The sequence below is a fragment of the Plutella xylostella genome, chromosome 5 (genome assembly GCF_932276165.1).
Source record: "Plutella xylostella chromosome 5, ilPluXylo3.1, whole genome shotgun sequence".
In the NCBI taxonomy this organism is placed as follows: domain Eukaryota; kingdom Metazoa; phylum Arthropoda; class Insecta; order Lepidoptera; family Plutellidae; genus Plutella; species Plutella xylostella.
The window spans coordinates 557,009-579,729 of NC_063985.1; the positions used below are offsets into that span (position 1 = coordinate 557,009).

A 22,721-nucleotide genomic window follows, 5' to 3' on the forward strand; every position below is an offset into this window, starting at 1 on the left:
GCTGGGATGAGTGGAAAGATAAAATTATAAAAGCTTTTCCATTTACTAAGAATAAATTATCTCAGATCCGGGAGCTAGTAAATAGGATGCGTCTACCTAATGAAGATCCCATAGAATTCTATTACATTAAATTGGGAATTGGCATGTCATGCCAGATGAGTGATGAAGTTATTACTGAAGCAATCATAGGAACACTTGGAAATCAGCTGCTAGAAGTAGGTGCAAAGTCTGCTGGCTGTCAAAACACAACTACATTACTGAAGTACTTAGCCAGCATGAATACATCAAACTTTGGCGACCTTAAGTATTCTGTGAGTAATAGTGAAGGAAAGACAAATACACCTTTGATATGTTTTAAATGTGAGAAAGTCGGACACAAGGCTGCCAGGTGTCGGCAGAATAAAGAGAATACAAAAGAAAATATAAATAAAGAAAACAATAAATGTGGCTTTTGTGGTAGATTGGGCCATACAGAGATTAATTGTTTTAAGAAGAAGCGCTGTTCATTCTGTAACATGAATGGTCAGACTTTAGAAGAATGCAGAAAATCAAAGTCAACATAAAATTTAATACCTAATACATTCACAAAATAAACAATACAATATATATATTAACTGTCAGTTCTGGATATACATAACTGTGCCTGCCCATTTGTCACAGCTATATTAATGGTGGATGGGATTTAATTGATGACTGACTTTTTAAAGTATACCAGGCAGTGGCCCAGTACCTTGATGTGTTGGTTGGTGACCATTTTGAGGTCACAGTACAACATAATAATATATTGGTGGGTAAAATAGTTGAGTTTCTCCACAATAGAAATGGCACTTAAATTGGCAAAGTTATAGTGAGGCTATTGGATAAGTGTAGTATACCAAGAAGTTAGAAAATTGGTTAATCTGTCACATTGAATTTGATTGGGAATTAAACTAAGAAAAGACAGTCATAAAGTACAAGCAATATTGTATGTTATTTTATGAAGCAGAAGTTTTAATTAATACTAATGTTTGTATTAAATATTGTTACTAAATTGGTAAAGTCTCCAACGTCCAGTAATTTAAGTCAAGTAATAATAATAATGGAAATAAAATAGCTTAAATTAAGTTATGATTGATATGATAAATACACAACAGAACTGCTGAGGTAACTTATTGAACAGTAATGCCCGAGGGAAGCTTTTCATCAGAGGAATACTTGACTGAGCAATGAGTCCTATACAGAATACTTAATTAAGTGTGCTTGCCTTCGGGGCCTCATCACACCAAAATCATATCATTATTATTGTGCTTGCCTTCGGGGCCTACATAGCATAAGTGTGCTTGCCTTCGGGGCCTACACAGCATAAGTGTGCTTGCCTTTGGGGCCTACATAGCATAAGTGTGCTTGCCTTCGGGGCCTACACAGCATAAGTGTGCTTGCCTTTGGGGCCTACACAGCATAAGCGTACTTGCCTTCGGGGCCTACACAGCATAAGTGTGCTTGCCTTTGGGGCCTACATAGCATAATCGTGCTTGCCTTCGGGGCCTACACAGCATAAGTGTGCTTGCCTTTGGGGCCTACACAGCACAAATGTGTTGCCTACGGGGCCTAGACATAATGCCTACGGGGCCTGGACATAATGCCTACGGGGCCTAGACATAATGCCTACGGGGCCTGGACATAATGCCTACGGGGCCTAGACTAATGCCTACGGGGTCTAGACAATGCCTACGGGGCCTAGACATAATGCCTACGGGGCCTAGACATAATGCCTTCGGGGCCTAGACTCAATGCCTACGGGGCCTAGACACAATGCCTACGGTGCCTGAAGATGTTGCCTACAGGGCCCAGACACAATGCCTACGGGGCTTAACATGTTGCCTGCGGGGCCAACGCTCATTACCTTCGGCGCCTACTAACATTGCCTTCTGGGCTTAGACTCATTGCCTTGGGGGCCTACGCATGTTGTCTACGGGGCCTATATGTTGCCTGCAGAACTTTTCAGAGCTATGAAGAATCTCATTGTAAGCATGAGCATCAACTACTCCTACGAGGACGCAGGAGAATCAGGATGGCCGAACTGTTAGAAGGAATTATTCACAACAGCTTTGTGGCCGCACTCTTATCTCGAGGAATAACACAGAATAGAAGAAAGTTGTCTATGACATGTCTTGTCTATGGACTGAGCGTTCTCTGACGTTTACCGGCATCTTGTTCTCAAGCATAAATTGCGCATGGCTTCATGATTTTAATTTAAGCGAATCCTAGAAAATATAACACAGCAGCTCTCTTCGATAATAGTATATTTGGATTGTCAACAAAAATCTTTAACCACTTACCGCAAGATATAAGAGAGACGAATAATATGATACAGTTTAAAAATCAATTAAAAAAACTTCTTGTAGAAAAGACATATTATAATGTACGTGAATTTTTTGCTGACAATTTGTAATATAATATATTATGACTAGCTTTGTATTTTGTAATTTTATTATTAATGGTATGCATGCACCAAATACTCATGTAATAATATTTGTACGCCCCCAAAGGGCAGGATGTAGCTGTACTTATAATTTGTAATAACTTGCCATTTACCTACATTCATGCAAATAAAAAATATTCTATTCTATTCTATTCTATAACATAGTAAGTAAATATTTTAACGCTTAAAAATACCAAATAGAAGTTGAAGACCCTTAAAACTACAACCAATTATACAGATCCGCCATAAAACATGCGAGTGATTACCGCCCCCTCGCTCGTTTATGAAGCACTCAACTAGTGAAAGGACGCTAAGCTATTAACTAAGTCGCAGACAAGACATGCGTCCTTTTACTAAACTAGGAATCGTATATAGAACGCATTCCTCAGTTCCAAGTGGCTCCAATGTAAAATACAAACTTGTGATATCTGTAAGCTAAAAAGGGGTGACTAAGGGGACTTTTTAACACCCTGTTTAAATCAAGAGACAATATATTGTAGTCCCATCGAACATTCATAATAAACGTATTGGCAGTTATTTTTGTCACCGCTTACATAGCCGTAACATAAGGGGATCGCTTCTTTTTTTACCCGACTGCTGAAGGAGGAGGGTAATGTTTTTCGATTGTATGTATGTATGTATGTATGTCTGTTTCTTTGTTCCCTCCTGTAGCCTAAACGATTAAAGGTTAGAAGCGTATTGATTGCGCGATGGTTATAGGCTATGCGACGTTACATTAAAATGTATAAAGCGCCCTCTAGAGGCCATAAAGATGATGATCGAAAAAATAATATTTTTCCAACTATGCCGTGTAGGGTATCAAATGAAAGGGCTTGTGAAGCACATTACAAAAATATGCATATTGTAGGTATTTAAATCACAAAACCAAAATTATTGAAATAAAAAATGTTCCTAAAATAAAACCCGACTACTGGCATAAAATTTCATAAAATAAAAAACAACTAAAAAGTTACAAATAAAAAAATATTATTATAAACAATCAAAAAACCCGACTGCACGCTAAAAAGATGAAAATAAGCTCCAATGTTAATGGAAAGTATCGCAGGCGGGGACCAACTTGACCGCCACACAAAGTACCTAAGTAACATTCAGCTAAATGGTGAACCCTCTCCCGCCTGCGATACTTTCCATTAACATTGGGGCTTGTTTTCATCTTTTTAGCGTGCAGTCGGGTTTTTTGTTTGTTTATAATTATATTTTTTTTTCTTCTGTCAACTAGTAGAACGCTAGCTCGGGCAAGCCCTTTACGTTACGTTTATATGTACGGTGACCTTTAAAGTGGAATACATCCCATCCATCGATCGATCATTCAAAATATATTGACTTTCAAAGATCGAGTGTTTTAACTGCTCGCCTAAAAATATATGGACATTCAAAGAACAACTGTTGTAACTGCTCGCCTAAGCAGCAACTTGTCAGCAGTAGAGTGGGGCGCGGAGAGAGCGGGACCCACTAGTGGGGGGCGCGGGATCAAACAAACGATCCGCAACCACTGGAGTGGGGCACGAGGCTGACGCGACATTCAGAGCTCTTGTTTTATAATCATAATCGCGATCGCTTTTGATTTGAAAAAAACTATAAACGTTACTTGTTTGTTGTTACCTACTAGGTATTATTTATTTTTAAATTATATTTTGAGAATAAATATACAGAGGGCTGCAAAAGGGGTAGTACGCCGAAAGGGGATTTTAGTTGCCTGAAATAAATAAATAAATGAAAAATTATGAAATGAAATTAAACCAAAAAAATATACTTACTTATGGAATTTATTGTTCAGAATGACCCCCGAGGTTCCCCTTTTTGGGATCCTCCCCTTACTATAGCTTTTTTAGCAAACCTGTACTGTATTAACCTCTACGAAGTACCAACGTAAGCTACAATAATGAAGATGATGTTCAGAGGGTGATGAGTTCTGCGTTCGATGTCGAACATGCATTGCCGCTCCAACACGAACTATTACGAACCCTCATAAACTCATAGGTCTGTCGTAATTCCGTGCTCAGCAAATTATAGAGTAAGCTGCTCCCAAACTATAAGTAGACCCTAAGTACGTAAGTACTAAGTACCAATAAAACAGTTTGGAATAGTTACATACCGCAAATTGATATCAATATGAAGTTGAGCTGAACTTTAGATCCGATGTAAATCAATTCCTGTACTGTTCGACAGCCGTGAGGCAAATATATTGATGCATAAACTAGTTCAATGTAATATCCATATAAACTTAGTTTGTTGTACCTAAATTTAGGTAAGTATTTAAGAAATCTAAGCGTTAAATTAAATTCGTAATCACAAATATAAGCATTATTTTATTTTTCTTTTTAAAATTAGATTTATGTAGGTATATTATTATAAAAATGAGCCTGTCTTCCACGACAAAGAAAAACCTATTGCAGAAGCAGTGCGACATAAAGCTCTGTAACATTTGTAAAATAAATATATTTTTTGCCAGAAGTGAGATGGTCTGACTGAGATCTTCTTATTTTTATCAAAGTTAAATGTAATTATTTTGTTAGTTTATAAACAAGCACAAAATTCTAAACAACCATACCTTTGAACGAAGCCATGCTCTTGCGCGCCGCTCGGGCCTGCTCTCATGTACAGGGTGTCCCACGGGGGCTCACGCCGCGCGCTGGGGCCGGCGCTGCCAGTGCGCCATCTTAGTGTTACCTGACAATAACAAAAACAACATTACCAAATGAACAAATTCCTAAGGGGCCTCGAAGGTATCACATCTCCGATGCACCCTACCAACAACACCAAAATTTTTTTGATGAAGTGTATTATAAAGTAAAAGTCAAAAGGGGTCATTCGTGAAAAAAACACTAAATCCCCATAGTAAATAGTCATGTGATGGAGAAGTATTTTTTTAATAAATCTTTTTATACTTGTAAGTCAACATAAACATACATAATATCACATTTATTAGGAAATCCCGATGATCATCATCATCATAATGTTCATCTTATAATAAGTATTTTTTTAACATCCTGAAAACTAAAAAGATATTTTATTTATTTAAATAGATGTGTACCTAGTAAACCTTCAGAACATTTGAAGAAAGTCGCCGTTTTACCAATTTCAAATAGGTACAACTATATAAATAAGCACAAGTTTCTCTCTGCAATGTTGAAACTTGGCTTCAATCAACCGACCTCAGCAAACACTAATAAACGAAGATGAAGCAAAGAAATCTAATTGCTCGTAAATGGTGTTTCAAACCAGAGAGAAACGGGGTGATAAATAAGTTGGCTTACTTGTATCTGTCTTAAATACGATAGCTGCGAGAAAAGTTAATGCTTTTAAATTCTGTATTGGTGGTTCTCTTGTGCTTAAAGAGTTGCAGAGAAAAGAATCATATCACATAAATTTTTCACACTCAATTAAAACAGCACATAGGCTGCAAAAAATTATTTCAGACTTGACCGTTTTTGTACCTATCTACATTTTTATGTAAACAAAGAAGCCACCACTATCGCCGTTGTGTACTTACGCAGAGGGGAAATATTTGAATACTGAATCCACGGAATCGGTTTCTGTTCTGTGATATAATGTTTTTGTTTTGTGTACGTAACTCTGTGACGAACTATATATATAAAAACACTTCTGTTCCCTAAAGTAGGTAATCCTGCAAGAGGCTTTGGGGGAGGCTTTGTGTTCTAAATTTAACCTTTCGTGAAACATTTATCAACTACAGTCAAAAATATATTATTTATTTTGCAGGACTTGACTGTATATTTTTGACTACTCGTAAAAAAACACTAATTTAATTACAAACCAATAAGAAAGTAAAATGAATTAGGTACTTATTCAATTTACTTAATCATAATTATTAAAAAAAAACATGGTAAAAGTTAATTAAAAGTTGACGTCGGTAAACGACGTCCATAAACTCGAGTTTACAAACTCAAGTGAAGGTAGCAACTGTGCTCTGATTACGACAATTTTCCTTGTATTTTCAGAGATTATTGGAAAAGTATTTCAATCGCTGAGCGAAAGGAGCTTGAGTAAATTCAATTGTTTCGGCTTCGTTAACCAGACAGGAGGGCTACTCTATACTGACGAAAAACTAACGAACGAGAGCTCTTGTACAATCGGCACGTTTAATACAACGAGATAGAGTTGTGGCTCGCTCAGCAGCGCTCCGAAACTTGCTTTTTCGTATTATAAAGTGACCTCTCAAGAGACGGAAGGTGATAGAGGGAGACAAAGATACGTGGTTTAATTAGCGGCGGCGGCGGCGGCGGCGGCGCGGGGAGCCTCCAGGAGACATTTGTCATTTTAATTTAACAATTGTTACGAGCCAGATTATAATGAGGCTCCTGTAAACATTCCCATGATATTTTATGTTCAATAAATTTTAAGTGTTGTTATATTAGTATCGATAAATATTAAGTTAGAGGCCCATTTATAAAATGTAAGTAATTAACTAGAACATTGTTCAGGCCTAGTCTATTTATGGAAACTAACAGTATAAAATTGTGCAAAACTCTATGCTGTAACTTTGAAAAGTTTTTTAATACGCGGTGCAGTAAGTATAAACAAAGCATAAGTACCTAAAGTCTCAACAGTTTCTATAAAAATATCGTGGAACTACATATACCTAAGTATGTTAAAGCGAATCCTACAACACCACCTGCTTGTAAATTATAATTTCCAGCAAAAGGGTATTAGAAAAGCCATTGATAGCCATTTGCTATCAACTAGTCAGGTCGGAGTTAGTGAATACGCAGAATGCAGCTGATCTTTATCAAGTTCGTACGAAATATCAATTTCGCAACATTCTACTAGCCCGTATAAAATACCAGCCAGCCGCGAATAGGAACGAGCAAAAAGTCCACAACAGCATGAGTTCACATTTGCCGCCGCGTCCACTGGTGCGTGGGACAGGCTGGCTCCAGCCGCCCGGATACTCGACACGCAATGCAATTTAAAGTTACCGTCAACTCCATTTGTTTCATCGATTTATGGTGAACCTGTTGCAGGGGCGTATTAGAAATGTATCGAAAGGATGAAATTGCTATTGCCCTAACCTCCGGAGCACAGCAATGACGACCCACGGGCAAAGGGACCTTATATGGTCGTTATTTGAGATAAGCATACCCCTGTAATCTGCAACTGAAAATTGTTTCACGATTTTCCCAAAGTCGTACAACAAAAAAATATTAAAATTACAATAATGCGTCAGTGGTGGTGGTACGATAGGCGTAGCAGGTACAATTCGGTCCAAACAACTTGAATGTTCCTGACTTGTTGGCTGCGATTATACTTTTGTGCTTTGTCAAACTAACCATCTTTAAAAGTATAAATAGGTGGTATGTTTGTTTGTCAAAGCACAAAAGTGAAATCGAGGCCCACTTTAGTAACATTCAAGTTATTTGGCCGACTAGCTATGAGGGATGCACAGTGAGCCCTGTTGGGCCATCAGCGCGGGTCCACTCGGGGTCGGTACTTTATCAACGCGACGCACCGGAAAATACACTTTTATACATTTTAGTCGGTTGTTTTGCTGTGCGACTGCGTACTTTTGCACTGAATTTTTATTTAATTGGCAACAAAATCTGTAGCATAGGTATTTTAAAATAAACTAAGCCTTCATAACAGACAGTGGAAAGCCATGTACTTAAAATACATATACAAAAAAAATACTAATGTACTCCCTTGCGGGGTAGGCAGAGGTGCATTGCTGCACCCACTTTTCGCCAGAGTGTTATGTAAGTCCCAATGTAATAGGGGGCGGGCCTATTGCCATTTTCCGGGCACATCCAAGACCCGAGAACAAATATCTGTGTTTAAACAAATATCTGCCCCAGCCGGGAATCGAACCCGGGACCATCGGCTCAGTAGTCAGGGTCACTAACCACTACGCCATTCGGTCGTCTACAAATACATTTAATTCAAATAATATTGAAACACCTTTAAACATTCCCCACAAAGCCTGAGTTACAATAATCATGTACCTAAGAACCACGCGACCTCGGGCTTCTGAACAAAATCAGTATGAATAAGTTATTTTTCGCAGGAAATTAAGAAACTTTTGTACGTGGCCGGCATTCAGCCGCCATTTGGTATTCCAGTTCTCGGCTCGACGAGAATTTAAATAATACTCACAAAAACTCCGCTTTTTATGATTATTAATAAAAATTGCAAAGGTTACTAACAATTGTACCCGTACGCAATTCATAATTATGCTACCGTGAACAAGTATAAAAGATAACAAAGAATATAAAAGCTTACAGTACAATTATCTCGTAGCTTTCCCCCTCACAAGTACATGTATCATGTTAATTTCTATTGTGTGTGCTACATAAGCTACTGAGGCTTGTGACAAGTTGACATAAAATTAATTTTAATTTAAGTGTTAAGTGTAAGTAGGCACTATGCGCGCTTGTTAATCTCACATTCTATCTCAAAATCCGGCCTTCGAGCTTTGGAACCATTACATCCACCATTAAGTGTTACATTATGTTTTGTAAAGTGTATAAGTATGTTTGGCTGTGTGTGTGTGTATGTGTGTGTGTGTGTGTGTGTGTTTGTGTGTGTAAGGAACAAGGAGGCTGCGATCTAGTCGTAATTCCGCCGCAGAGTTAGCGAGTCCCAACACGTATCGGAGCGGTTCAAAAATATGATTACCCGAAAACTTTTCAACCTTTCCCGCGCCGCCCGCCAACTAATATTGCAAGACCATTTCATATTAAAGCTGGGTTATCTTGCAGCTTTGGCTTGCTTCTGTAGGCTCTAATTTTAAAGTTAGTCAAGTCGAAATATAAAATTTTGTTTTTAAAACTTATAGTTAACATTTATTTTCCATGTCCGAAATTTAAAAATAACGTAACTTAAATTAAAATTGGTGTTTCAGAAGCGACACCAAACAATATTAAATATGCCCCGAATTCGGTTTGATATGACATGTGACTGCGCAGATTGAACAAGAGTCGAGTTGTCCACTTGATGGAGTCAAATCGGCCATGTTGGGACACGCACGACGCGTTGTTATTGAAATTGTGGACATAGCTTTAACATGGCCGCATTTTGAGCCCTCATATTTGGTATGGATTAATAGTTTATTAGTGATAAAACAATGTTGATTATACAGGCTGTTGCCAAAGTGGACTGAGGTGGTCATTCCTATCTATTTGTCCCACGGGCATTCCGAGATCAAAACAGCCCGTCTACCTGTTTACCTGTTTTGTGGCTTGAATAACACACCAGCACACCTTCGCATTTAAAACAATAATACATAACTTAACAAATTTAAATTCGTTTATTATTATTACAATTTTTAATTACTTACTAAATTCATATCTTTTATGTATTCAAAATGTCACCATAGTTCCAAAATTGCCAGTCATAGATATAATATTTTACTACCTCGGGGTAGGTATTAGGGGGGGTATTGAGGCAATCATAATAAAATCTCATCATCGTCGGGGAAGGGGTCTATTTCACGGCGTTGTGCGCCGCCGATCTCACTGAAATCTCTTTCAGTAATAAATCACAAGCCCCCATCATATCTTATCTGAAAGAGCCTTAAATCTCGCATGATGTGGTTACTATTTACCCACAATATATTACTATTATTGTAGTTAAAAGAAATCAAGCTTACAGGTACAGCTTCTATAATAATTATTTACATCTATTATTTATTTAATTAAGTAAGAATAAACCGTTGTTTTTTGCAAACAACAGCAAAATATTATTATTTTTTAATATATTTTAATTCTGGTAATTGTAATGACCCATTTCTTAAATTATCAAGGTAAATTGGGTACAGAGCTCTTCAAACTTTACGTAATTCATTAAATATTTTAAGAATATTAAAAAAGTGTTTTCTGGCGAAGCGAAAAAGATAAGTACACTCCACATTCATCCGTTTTAAAGCTACGTACGGCACAGACAGATACAGACCCAATCGTACAACTAATTCTGTTAGCTGACAATCACTAGAGGTAGTGTTTGCCGCCGCCGCCGCCGCCGCCGCCGCCGCCGCCGCCGCCGCCGTGGTGAAAGGTTTCGTCAATCAGATTAGTGTCAGACACTGACATCTCAGGGGCCCTATCGCGAAGTCAAAACGAAGTAATTAGTGTCTAATTCAATGCATTTTGAATCCGAAAAGCTTTATCAAAACATGTTCGCCACAGGAGCTACACTTGAAGAGTTTCGTTTCGTGCACCCCAACAAGACACGTGCACACAAAAATTTGAGGTCGAAAATTAATAAAAAATGACCAGCGGAACAACTCACTGCAACACTGAAACTAAATTGAATGAATCCGCGGCTAATCCCAGATATGGCGAGTGAAGCCTGTAACGGATTAAAACTAGACTCGGGCGTGGAGGCCGCGGGGCACCCCCAGCGGCTCAGCCCGCCACGTGGAAACCTAATGTGATATGCAGGAATACTCTACTGTTCTGTTAGCTTAGCACAGCGCACAAGACCCGCACGGTACTTATACACTGGAGTATAATGATTGTTGCTAGCTGTTCGTGGGGTACTTCATTTGGTAGGTATCCGGGCTGGGTGCGCGGGCGCCGCGCCGCCTCGTCCCGTTATCTACGCACGGCTGGCGGGATGACGCGGGCACACTGAGCGGGTCACGCCCGGATACTGAAAAATATTTTCACGCTGCAGGCTGTGGCTGTGGGTGCCGTTTCATAATGGCTACCCGCCACTGCTTATAAGTAGGTAGGCGGTACCATGATCGGCTGGCATTGTGTACCGGCAAATACTACCTATTACTATTGTGCACTTTTATTTACTTTTAGTTTATGTTTTGTATTTTATTTATTCTACCTTTTCTAATATTTAATATTTATTACTTAATACACTTAATACATCATCATTGGCCACTGCATCTTGACAGATGATTGTTACAGCGGCTGTGGGTTTTGAGAGCCACATTTTCTCATGTGGCTGAACAGGCCTATACGGGCCTTACACTGCTTGCCACATCGGACACAGGCATAATTCGGGTTTGGCGATGCTTCCAGATGTTGATTAAGCCTCTTAGTTTTTAACTTTTCCAACCATTTCCCATCGTGTTTTGATTTGCCCTGATGCAGCAGTTGTCTCCATACTGGTCTGTCCAATGCCAGGGACTCCCAGTTATCTTTATCTATCTCGAAGTCGTCCATATCGCGCTTGCATGAGTCCTTGAATCTCAGTAATGGCCGCCCGACTGGTCTGGTAGCATTGGCCAGTTGTCCCAACATCACTCTACGGGGCAGTCTTTCTGTGTCCTGTCTTTGGACATGTCCCAGCCATTGTAGGCGTCTCTGCTTCAGGATGGCAGTAATGCTGGTCGTGCGTGTGGTGTTGAGGACGCATTCGTTCGTAACCTTGTCCCTCCACGAGACTCCGATAATTATCCGCAGGCAGCGCATGTGAAATGCGTTAATACGGCGATCCTGTTTTCTGTAGGTTGTCCAAGTTTCAGAACCATACAGTAAGGTACTGAGAACGCATGAATTGTACACAAGGACTTTGGTTCGGGTGGTGAGCTTAGAATTTCTCCACACCCTTGTGTACAGCTTCCCAAATGCCGTTGAAGCTCTGCCAATGCGGGAGTCAATTTCTTTGTCATTGGACAAGTTAGACGTGGTTGTTGAGCCTAGGTAGCAGAAGTGGTCAACCACTTGCAGCGTGGACTCGTTGAGTGTAATCGTAGGCGGAATAGTTGTGCCTTGTGCCATAACGACTGTTTTCCTGGTATTTACACTCATTGAGAACATGTCACATGCCCGACCAAATCGCGTGACCAGGTGCTGAAGTTCTTCTTCGGTGTTGGCCACAATTGCGGCATCGTCGGCGAAGAGCAGTTCTCTGACGAGTAGGTCAAGACGGTTTCTCTTGGCCTTCAAAAGGTTTATATTGAAGAGCTTTCCGTCGTGTCTCGTATGCAGGTGCACTCCTTCCTCGGATCCATCAAAGGCAGCAGATAAAAGCGCCGAAAAGAATATGCCGAAGAGAGTTGGAGCCAAAACGCAGCCTTGCCTTACTCCACGGTTGACGTCAAATGCTGCTGATACATCCCCATCAAAAACAACGCACCCGCGCATGTTATCATGAAAGGACTTGATTAGGGCGAGCATCTTCGGCGGGCAACCGACTTTATTTAGGACTTCGTAGAGGCCATTTCTGCTGACGGTGTCAAAAGCCTTGTTTAGGTCGACGAATGCCATAAATAGTGGTTTGCGTTGTTCACGACATTTTTCCTGAAGCTGGCGAACAGTGAAAATCATGTCAGTTGTCGATCTGTTTGCGCGAAAGCCACACTGTGACTCTGGGTATACTCTGTCAGCCAAGATATGTAGTCTGGACAGTATGACTCTGGCAAAAGCTTTACCTACGACACTAAGCAGTGATATTCCCCTGTAGTTGTCACAAACGCCACGGTCTCCTTTTCCTTTATAAAGTGTGACAATGTTAGCATCCCTCATTTCCTGTGGCACAGTGCCCATCTCCCAACAGCGAAGCAGCAGCACGTATAAGGGATTAGTAGCGGCTGGAAGCTTGATCAGCTCAGCTGGTATGTTATCACTGCCTGTACTTTTCCCGGTTTTTAATGCTTGCAGAGCGCGCAGAAATTCGGCAAATGTAGGAGGTGTATCTAGGCTTTCGAGTGTAGGAAAATGAGGTATAGTTCTAGCAGCCTCAGGACTGATGTTTACCTCCTCAAAGTACAAATTGTTGTAGTGCCGCGCCCAGCGATCTAGTTGGAGGGATTTATCGCTTATCGGGGACCCGTCCGTGTCCTTGATGGTCGCACGTTTTCTAGCTACCGGTCCCATGGCCCGCTTGATTCCCTGATGCATGCCTCGAATATCACCAATGTCGTGACAATGTTGTATGGATGTGCAGAGGTCTATCCAATACTGGTTCGCACATTGCCGTGCGGTACGCTGGAGGTTTGCTTTAGCAATTTTGAAAGCACTCTTTGTGTGGTCGTTTCCGTTGGCAACCAGGTTTATATGTGCTTTCCTTTTGGCCTCAACGAGTGGTTGAAGAAGTTCTTCGAACTCTGAATACCAATCTGTCTTCTATTTAGCCTTCTTGCCAAATACTCTCTTAGCAGCTACCAGCAGTGTCACCTTTATTTTGTTCCAAAGTGTCTCCAGGTCTATTATTCCTTTGAGGTGGCTGTCCGATAAATGTTTTTCTATAAATTCATGGAACCTTGTTAGTTGTGCCTCGTCTGGTCTACGTGGAATATTGAGAATGGCTTGTCTCTTATTTTTGGTCTTGGAAGCATGAAACCTTTTGGACGTAAGACGAGTCTTGGCAATGACGAGGGCGTGGTCGGTGTCGCAAATCGCACTGTGGTATGCGCGAGAGTTAAGCGTATCGCGTAAGTCCCGCCGTCTGGTGATGATGAGGTCTAACTGATGCCAGTGACCCGAGCGAGGATGTTTCCAGGAAACCTTATGTGCAGGTTTGTTTTTAAAATAGGTGTTGGTGACGCAAAGCTGATGTGTGGCACATAGTTCTAAAAGGCGTTGGCCATTGTCATTTATGTTACCTATTCCATGTTTACCCATGCAGTCTGGCCAGTTCTCGTTGGACCGACCAATTCTCGCATTAAAGTCTCCAAGTAGGACAAGCTTATCGGACTTGCTTATTCCCTCCATGCACTCGCCCAGGCTTTGGCTTTGTACATAATTATTACATTTTATCTATATACCTACCTACCTTACACAAACACTATCTCACCCACTATTTATTTATTTCTTTCCACACTTATAACCTATGTAATTATTAATATCTCATCACATAACACAACCCATCATAATTAATATATATAATACCAACTTCGCGTTCGTGACTGAGGTCAACTCAAGGGCCAGCTGAAAACCAGCGCTGTGGCCTCACTGTCCATAGCATATGCTGAGCTGGTGCCGTTTTGACACTCTGGACAGCATCCTTTATTTGTTTGTTTTGTTTGTTTGTTCTGTATTAAGTATTCTCGTTATTTTGTAATTGTTTCTTTTTCTGTCTTATTATTCTGTCCCAGTGTGTCAAATAAATGTATCTTTCTTTCTTTCTTTCTTTCAAAAGTTTTCCGTGGCGCTCGCACTTGAGGTCGCGCGATGTGAGTGAGCGCGATGCAAAACTTTTCATGCGTCATGCGCTCCGTGCTAGCCCTTCTGAGTACATAACTAGACTATTTAGTGCACACTAATACCGGATTATGTACGATCTACCTAATTTATTTAATATATTATCATGAAATTTTACGATAGCCGCAAAAAGATGCGTAAAGAAATCTAACTTCTGTAACTTATTGACACTCCATAATAGTAAAATGATTGAAAAATCGACAAGGCAATAATAAAATTGTACTACCTACCTACCTACCTACCCTTCTTGTAATTAATGTACCTATGTACCCAAGGTCCACTTCGCTCAAAGTTTTGAGTATTCCGGGTTAAAAAGTGTCCTGTACCCGTATCATGAAAAACCGCAGCATATTCTATTCGATAGTCTATTCGAAAGTGCTGTCAACCTGTCAACAACAAAATGGCGGTGTACAGATTTGCGAAAGTTTGACAGCTATCATTCCATAGGTCATTGTCAGAATAATATCATGTACTCTGTGGTCATTCTTTTCGAAACTCATTCGAAAGGTAAAAAGTGTTCGAAAGTGCTGTCAAGTTGACAATAGTCGCACTCGCATTCGATTCTATTCGTTAGTTCGAATTTTCATGATACGGGTACTGGTTCTCGGCTACTTCCCTACAAATTTTTAGCTAACCCAATTTTCTTACCTGGGGATGTCCAAATCCAACGAACAGTACCGATGGAGAGATTAACTTCAAATTCAATATCACTTCCTCTACAAATTAACAAACAGCATTTAAAACTTTCGCGTTGTAATATCAGTAGTATTTGTCGCGAACCTTTATCTTGATCGGAATATTTCCCGAGTTGGAAAACTTAGCGGTATCAATCAACAAAAGCAATTATAGCGAAGTGACCGGCGGCGGCGGCGGCGGCGGAATAAACTTTCCGGATCAACTATTTCTTATTGGTTTTGCGGAAACTCTCGAGATCCCCAAACAAATTACCGTTTTTATTAGTGCATAAAAATATGCTGTTTCTTTGCAAAGTCGTGTTACCATAAAATAAGGTTTTAGTAGGATCAAAGTAAGTGCTTGTTTTAGATTATTAGAGGGATGAGTAACTCTACAACGTGTACATAACCCTCATTATTTATGAGATTATTATTATAAATTAAGTATATTATGTACGCCTTTAAAAATTATATTGTAATTTTATATAAATATAAAACATACTCTTTTGATATAAGTGTGGAGTTAGTCAATTTGAGTAACACTTTGGACTTTGTGCAGCGCAGTGAGTGGCCGCGCGAGCTTTTGAACTACCTACAAGTGCAGTACAAGTGTTGCATTTAGGAGAAGCTCCTCTGTACAACAAAGTTTATACATAGTTTAAGTACCTTATTAAAGTGATTATCGTATCTTAGACAAATTACAAACAAAAAACTATTCAATTTAAAATTGCACTCAAACATTCAATTCACACTAGTGTTTAAAAAACGTTAGTTACTTAACTGCAATAGTAGCCTTAAGGGCCTGTACAGGGTGACGTGCCCCGCCAAATTTGGGTTTTCAATGCTCTTCACACAGCACACGCAGTGACACGCACACATGTAAGTTTGCACAGTGGGTCGATAAACTTTTACTCGCCAACTTTATTAACAATTATTTTCAAGTAGTGATTTGAGGGTAAGTTGAATTTTTTATTACACTGGTAAGCACCAGGAAAGAGTAGAAATTAATAGGGGTGCCACTTTTCTCCATACTCGGAACCCGATTAAATTTCTAAACAAATGTGGTATTTACTTGTAGAAAGGTAACTACAGGTATTAAAGTGTAGATAATAAGTTATACTAAGGGTATAGTTACTAAGCCGAAAGGGGATGACTCAAGGGGTCATTCTGAACAACTTTAGTTCTACGAGTTTTGCAAAAACGCGAAAAAAAAAATCGTTTTCCATGGTAAAAAGTCACGTGTCAACAAAGTTTCTATGATAAAGGTTTTTTTTGGTTAATTTTTAAAACTCGTAGAACAAAAGTTCAGAATCAGTCTCACTTGTTTTAACCCGATTGCCGAAGGAGGAGAGTAATGTTTTTTGATTGTATGTATGTATGTTTGTAAGTATATTTTTTGGTGGCAGAATAATATTTTTTCATATTTTTAGAGTTTCGTACCTCAAAAGGAAAAAAGCAACCGTTATAAGATCTCTTTGTTGTCCGTCTGTCTGACTGACTGTCTGTCACTGCCCTTTTTCTCAGAAACGGGTAAAGATATCAAGCTGATATTTCGCATAGATATGAGGAGTACCCAAAAAAAATTGGGGTACTCCCTCTCCCATACAAGTAAATTGGGGCTGATATTTTTTCCGGTTATTTTGATGGTGTAGGTAGGGTATCGTTGAATAGGTCTTTTAATATAATAGGTATAAAAAAATGTTAAAATATATTTTTTTGGCTTTTACCCTTAAATTTGGGGACCACACCATAGACAAATCCTAATTTAAAAAATGATTTCAATAGATGGCGTGATTTTATGTTGGGTAACTCAGAATAAGAAGTGATGAATCTCAGAATAATAATGGTTAATGGTGCTATTCCGCTGAGCATCGAAACCGGTGGGACGCTAATGAAAAGTGGTCATGGAAATGCACCAGGGTAGACCCTGCTCCTAGAACAAGGCATGAGTTTGTGATTTGTGTGCGTGAAAAGCGAGGATAGGAAACTTTGAATATTTTCTTGATTTTTTTATTATTGATGCAATAACATATACCTAGTAGGTATTATTCTGAGTTACCCACCGAAGTCACCCCGTGGCAGGTTGACTAGATAGGTACTTTTGCAAATCACGCCATATATCGTTGTTTTTATTAGTGGCTACTGTCTACAGGGTGTTGCAAAATTGGTATACTAAGCCGAAACCTACATGTGCAGCATGGTATATCTAAGCCCGAATCTGAAATCAGAATTTGGAAATTCGCGAAAAAAAATATTATTTTTCTATAGTAAAAAGTCACGTGACCAACAAAGTTTCTATGGAAAATGAAATTTTTTTTTCGCGAATTTTCAAATTCTGATTTCAGTTTCAGGCTTAGATATACCATGCTGCACATGTAGGTTTCGGCTTAGTATACCCTTTTTGCAACACCCTGTATAGAAGAAATTCCGTCATTGACAATTTTACGTTACGAATGAATTTAGTAAACCCAGTAAACCTAACTAATCCAGAGGAAACCTAAAATATCTTTCTCTCTCTCTTTGAAAAACATACTTAATAGCCCAAACTCGATTCTATTCTATTCTCTGTGGGGGTGTAAGTACCTGCACCTGGCTCTCGCGAGTGGAACCTTTGTGCATATCCCCAAGGTCTAAACTGCCTTCCTAAGCTTGAACCATTTCCCACCACGCTGGTCCACTGCGGGTTGGTGGGTTCACATATCTAGATGTGCTAAATCTAGATATGCAGGTTTCCTCACGATGTTTCCCTTCACCGTTAGAGCGATGGTATACATTGTACTTAAGTTAAAAGAACTCATTGGTACATGTCAGCGCCGTGATTCGAACCCGCATCTCTTGCGTGAGAAGCGGGCGCTTACCCGACTGAGCTACCACCGCGCCCAAACTCGATGCTTTTAGCTATTAAATCTTTGAAATAAAATTCAGTCACCTCCGTGTTACTGCCCTCATCAGATCCTCACGAGACCATGCCTCAACCAGCACCATGAGACTGTGTTTTTGAATCCTAACCTAATCTTCCTACTTATTGTCATCACTTAGATCCATTCACTATATTCCTGCTCCTCATCCCAGGGCCGTGGGGACCGGAGGCACGTCAGCTTTTTAAAGACATCAGCAGCAGACTAATAGAAGTCTCAAGGGACCCTAGGGCTGGCACTTACCTATCACAAAGGCTAAGCATCGCTATAAAGCGGGGTAACGCGGCCAGCGTCTTGGGTACCCTACCCGACAGTGGCAGCGATCTGGCCAGCATCTTCATTTTAGTTTAATTTTAATTTTATATTAGTTAGTTTTAGTTGGGCATTAATAATTATAATTTAATCAAGAAGTACCATGGACTTAACTAATAAAAAACATTATCATTTAATTTATTGAATATAGTATAAGAATTATGCTTCCTCAATTTCAAATCAAATTATGTTGGTGTCATAAAAGTTGAAAAAGTGCAATGACAACCAATGTGCAGTGATTTTGTGTCTGTACACAATTAGATCGCGAGCTGTCAGTGCCGCCTAAACCGACGTGACCCTTCTTTGGAGGCCACCGGCCGACTGAGTCAAACGTCGCTTGTGTTTATGATTTTATAACACAGAAAGCCGCCATAGATATTTGTATGAAGATTTGAGGGAAAAAAATTGCTCAAGTTTGGGATTAATTTACACAAAATAGGTGTGTGTTTATTAAAAAACAAGGTATTTAGCGCCTAGTCCAAGCATTTATCTTTATAATTTGATAAGAATCATATGAAAATTCTTGATAATTACGACACAGTTGTTACAATACGGGAGTGTGATTTACTGGTTTTTCGTAATTAATTTACAGTTATCCATAAGCATTTACTTAAATTCGAATGATTCAGCACCTAGCTAGACTCTTCGGCTACCTGTGTGATTTTTTTCAAGGCTGTAGAGCATCATTTACTACATAATTCTATGACAATGCCAACCCTCGATTGCCTATTGCCGACCCTTAACGTCTGAGTTTAAGACTTTTATAACTTAAAGAAAAAATCAAGGACTAATAAAGTTACTAGATGTAGGTAATATCGAATTGAAAAATGTCTTAGATTATTCTCCTGAAATGTAAATGAAGTTGTAGAGTATTCGTCTATAGAGTCTATGGAATAGAGGTTCCGCTCCTAATTTATCAAATCGAGTGGAGAGGAGTTACCTCCCGTCGTCCTTTGTGCAATTTCCGAATTAGGGTTTTAATGAAATTCCTTAATAGGCCCTTACACTTTTAATTAAGTTAGCGTATCTCGTACGGCTTCCCTCGAAGGTAAAAATATTTAGAATTGTAACAACTCAGCACTTTTAAAGATTTTTTTGACACAAAAAACAGGGATTATACTTATAAGTTTCACTAATTGTGTTTGTATTCTTGAAGAATCGAAGCTAGAAAACAAAAAAAACTGTTTCATTGTCCTTTTCGTCTCTCATTTTCATCATAAGAAACAACCCGAACAATCATAATCTAATTTACGTGCAAAACAAGCCTATACAAGCAGGAAAATTCGACGACCGCGGGAAGAACACTTATCGTCCAATAAGGTGGGTTGTCGCATTAGCTGAAGGTGCATTTTCGCGTAAACAGTGGGACCCTGATCTTGACCCATTTCGTGCGAGATTGGTCCAAGCGCGGGGTCGAGAGGGGCGCGATACCCGCCGCCGCCGCCGCCGCCGCGTCCGTGGCAGGAGCCGTGGTGGGTAACTAATAGCTTTTTTCAAGGTCCTTTTTTGGTTTTTGATATATCAAAGTAGTTTCTCAAAGTTACCTACGTGGTTTTTAGAAGTTTCGGCTGAAGAGTTTGGGCTGAGCGTGGATTGCATTTTATCAAAAGTTGATAGAATAGGAGTGAAGAATAATTTTAAGGTTCAGTAGCAGAGTCAGAACATTTTGCAAACTAACCACGGCACGGTAAATCCGTAAGTAAGAAAAAACTAAAACCTGAAAGAAGTATGAAAATTGCTTAGACTACATAAATAGCCTGAGGTGTACCTCGGATGGACAATTACGGTGGTCGTAGTCATAATGTCCCGTGGTGGGCCCACATGCCGCCGACACCGACACTCGCAGAATGCCGCCCACGGATTTTAACATTTAAATTAAAATGTTACCCTCTCGCATTTTTGGTAAATCTCCCGTGTATATAGGTAGCCTTGGTTTTCGTTTTTAACCGTTACTGGCGGAAAATGTAGAGCCATTTTTGGCAAGTTATGTACAAAGTCTCTTATGGCATACTACAACGTTATTAAAATGGTAGTAAGTATGTTCAATTTGGGATACAGGACCGGGTGAAATTTACGATAAGCATCAAAATTTTTACAAAATACCTAGTATAAACTTGTGAATATTTTATTCAGTAATTTTTCATGTGAACTTTGCATGGCATAAAGGAATTTCTGTGGGAATTCCTAAATAAAAGTAGGCTATGAAGCTCAGGAGCAATGTTTCATTAAAATAATATTTTTTAAATTGCTGTATTAGCCTCGACTCCTCTTTATGACACTATTATTAGTTTAGATTAACAATTTATGTTGAGTGAAACCATTCAAAAAGTTTTTACTTTGCTAATTTACTTAGAAACAAAAAAAGCTTAGAACTTATATAACTTCTTATTTCACAAACATACGTACCTACCGACCTTTTGAAACATCTAATAAAGGTACACTCTAAGTTTGTATCATTGTTAGTTATGATCTAGGTACATAATTATAATTTATATAAAACATACTTACAACTTAAAGTTGTTATCTAGTCTTGTCATATAAAAAAAATAATGTAAACGGTTCTTGTTTTGTAAAGCAGCAAGATCGGCATTTAAAATAATTGTGCCCTCCTCGCGACGACCGCCGCGGAGATTTCAAGAAAACGGCAAAATAAGAATTTAAACAAAAGAAATCCGTCGGTCCGGACAGCGTTGTATAATTCATTTCTGTCCTTATTGTAGGCTCGTGACGTGACGCGCGGGCCAAATGTAAATTATTACGACTTTTTTTATAAACTATAAACACTGGATTTATATTAGGATTTGTAGTAAATAAGAATATGTTAGTAAATAAATGTTTGGTCCCCACAAATGTTTGGTCACAATTCTAATTAAGTATTAGTTTTTAGGTTCGATTAGATTGCTATAGATACGTCTTAAACTGTAGCCATATGTATAATAATTTCAGTAACTAAATGTTTAACCTTTTGTGAAGATAAAGTATTAGGTAAAACTTAAATGAGCGGCTGAAACTTACGAACGAATAAGAATATCACCAGCTGGAACCGTGATAATTTTAAAGGTACACATCAACAAAACTAGCTCGAACTTTACAACTGAAAACTTGTCTTACCGCTGAAAACTTATTTTACAGTTGAAAACTTGTTATTTGACAGTGCAGCGACCGCGCCGGCACAACAACCCACAACAAACTGCAAGTATACGTGTTTACACTTACCCACAGGAGTAGCAGTGTCGTGTCGCGCGTGTGTCGCGTGTGTCGCGTGTGTGGCGTGTGGCGGGGCGCGCGGCCCGGCGGCCCGGCGGCCGCGGTGTGCGGTGGCAGCGAGGGCACGTCGCGCGACGCAAAGCGTAGGCGGACGTCTGGGCGGCGCCACGCGCCCGCCGCCCGCCCTCACCCCCGCAGACGTAGCCTCCGCCCGCCAGCAAGACGCGACGACTCCCTCCGTGAAAACTGGAACAGGCACGTCTTTCGTGAACCGCTTGAGCTATGTCGGCGGCCGAGTGATGCTGCTTGTGAAGACGCGTCGCGAGTAATCAGCTGCGGTCAACGCTCGATGGTGAAGTGACAATGCTATGATGATGCATAGGTTGGGTCAGGTATATGATAATAAAGCGATACTCTACACTCAGCGATAATGGCGATGTGGCTGAAGGTAAACATACGATACGATTATAATAAAAATACTCTGTGCATACGATATAACTATTTTATTCACCCATATGGATATTGCCAGTAGAACAGATCATTTTCCCTCTCATACCGACTGCGGCAGTGCGTACAGAATGTGTCGCTGCTGAATACTCCATCACAAACATATCATAACATGATCAATTTACAAAAAAAAAATTAAGAATCGAAAGATTCCATCTGCGAATGAATCATCACATTGCATTAGGTGTGCGGTGTGCCTAGATCAGAAACTGAACAAATTCATACAGGGATAGTAAAAATAAAGGAAAGATTTTTTTTTTATTACTTGTAATTTCTTTATTGAGTTAACTTTTTTCCTTTGAGTAAAATTACAATGTTTTCAATAGGAATTTTCCCTCTGGAAGACATATTTTTTTCACGATGTATTTACATGTGGGATTAATTAGCATGTCAGTAAAGAAAGTAGCTTTACTACCTACTATTACTTACTTTGGACTAGCTTCTAGCGGTATCTAGGAATATACAGTCATTAGGTAGTCAAGAGTGCCACAGATATATGTAGGTA

The 22,721-nt window shown here is 39.5% G+C and overlaps 1 protein-coding gene across 1 annotated transcript in view; it reads right to left on the minus strand.

Annotated features, from left to right (window-relative positions):
- Positions 1-22,253, minus strand: part of LOC119690427 (atrial natriuretic peptide-converting enzyme) — an 87,066-nt gene extending 64,813 nt beyond the window's left edge. Inside the window, exons 1-2 of the mRNA XM_048633096.1 lie at positions 21,719-22,253; positions 5,034-5,152 (exon numbers count right to left, since the gene is read on the minus strand). Of these exons, the coding sequence (XP_048489053.1) occupies positions 5,034-5,049 (16 nt within the window). The 5' untranslated portion in view covers positions 5,050-5,152; positions 21,719-22,253. The remainder of the gene's footprint in view (positions 1-5,033; positions 5,153-21,718) is intronic.
- Between the last annotated feature and the right edge of the window lie 468 nt (positions 22,254-22,721).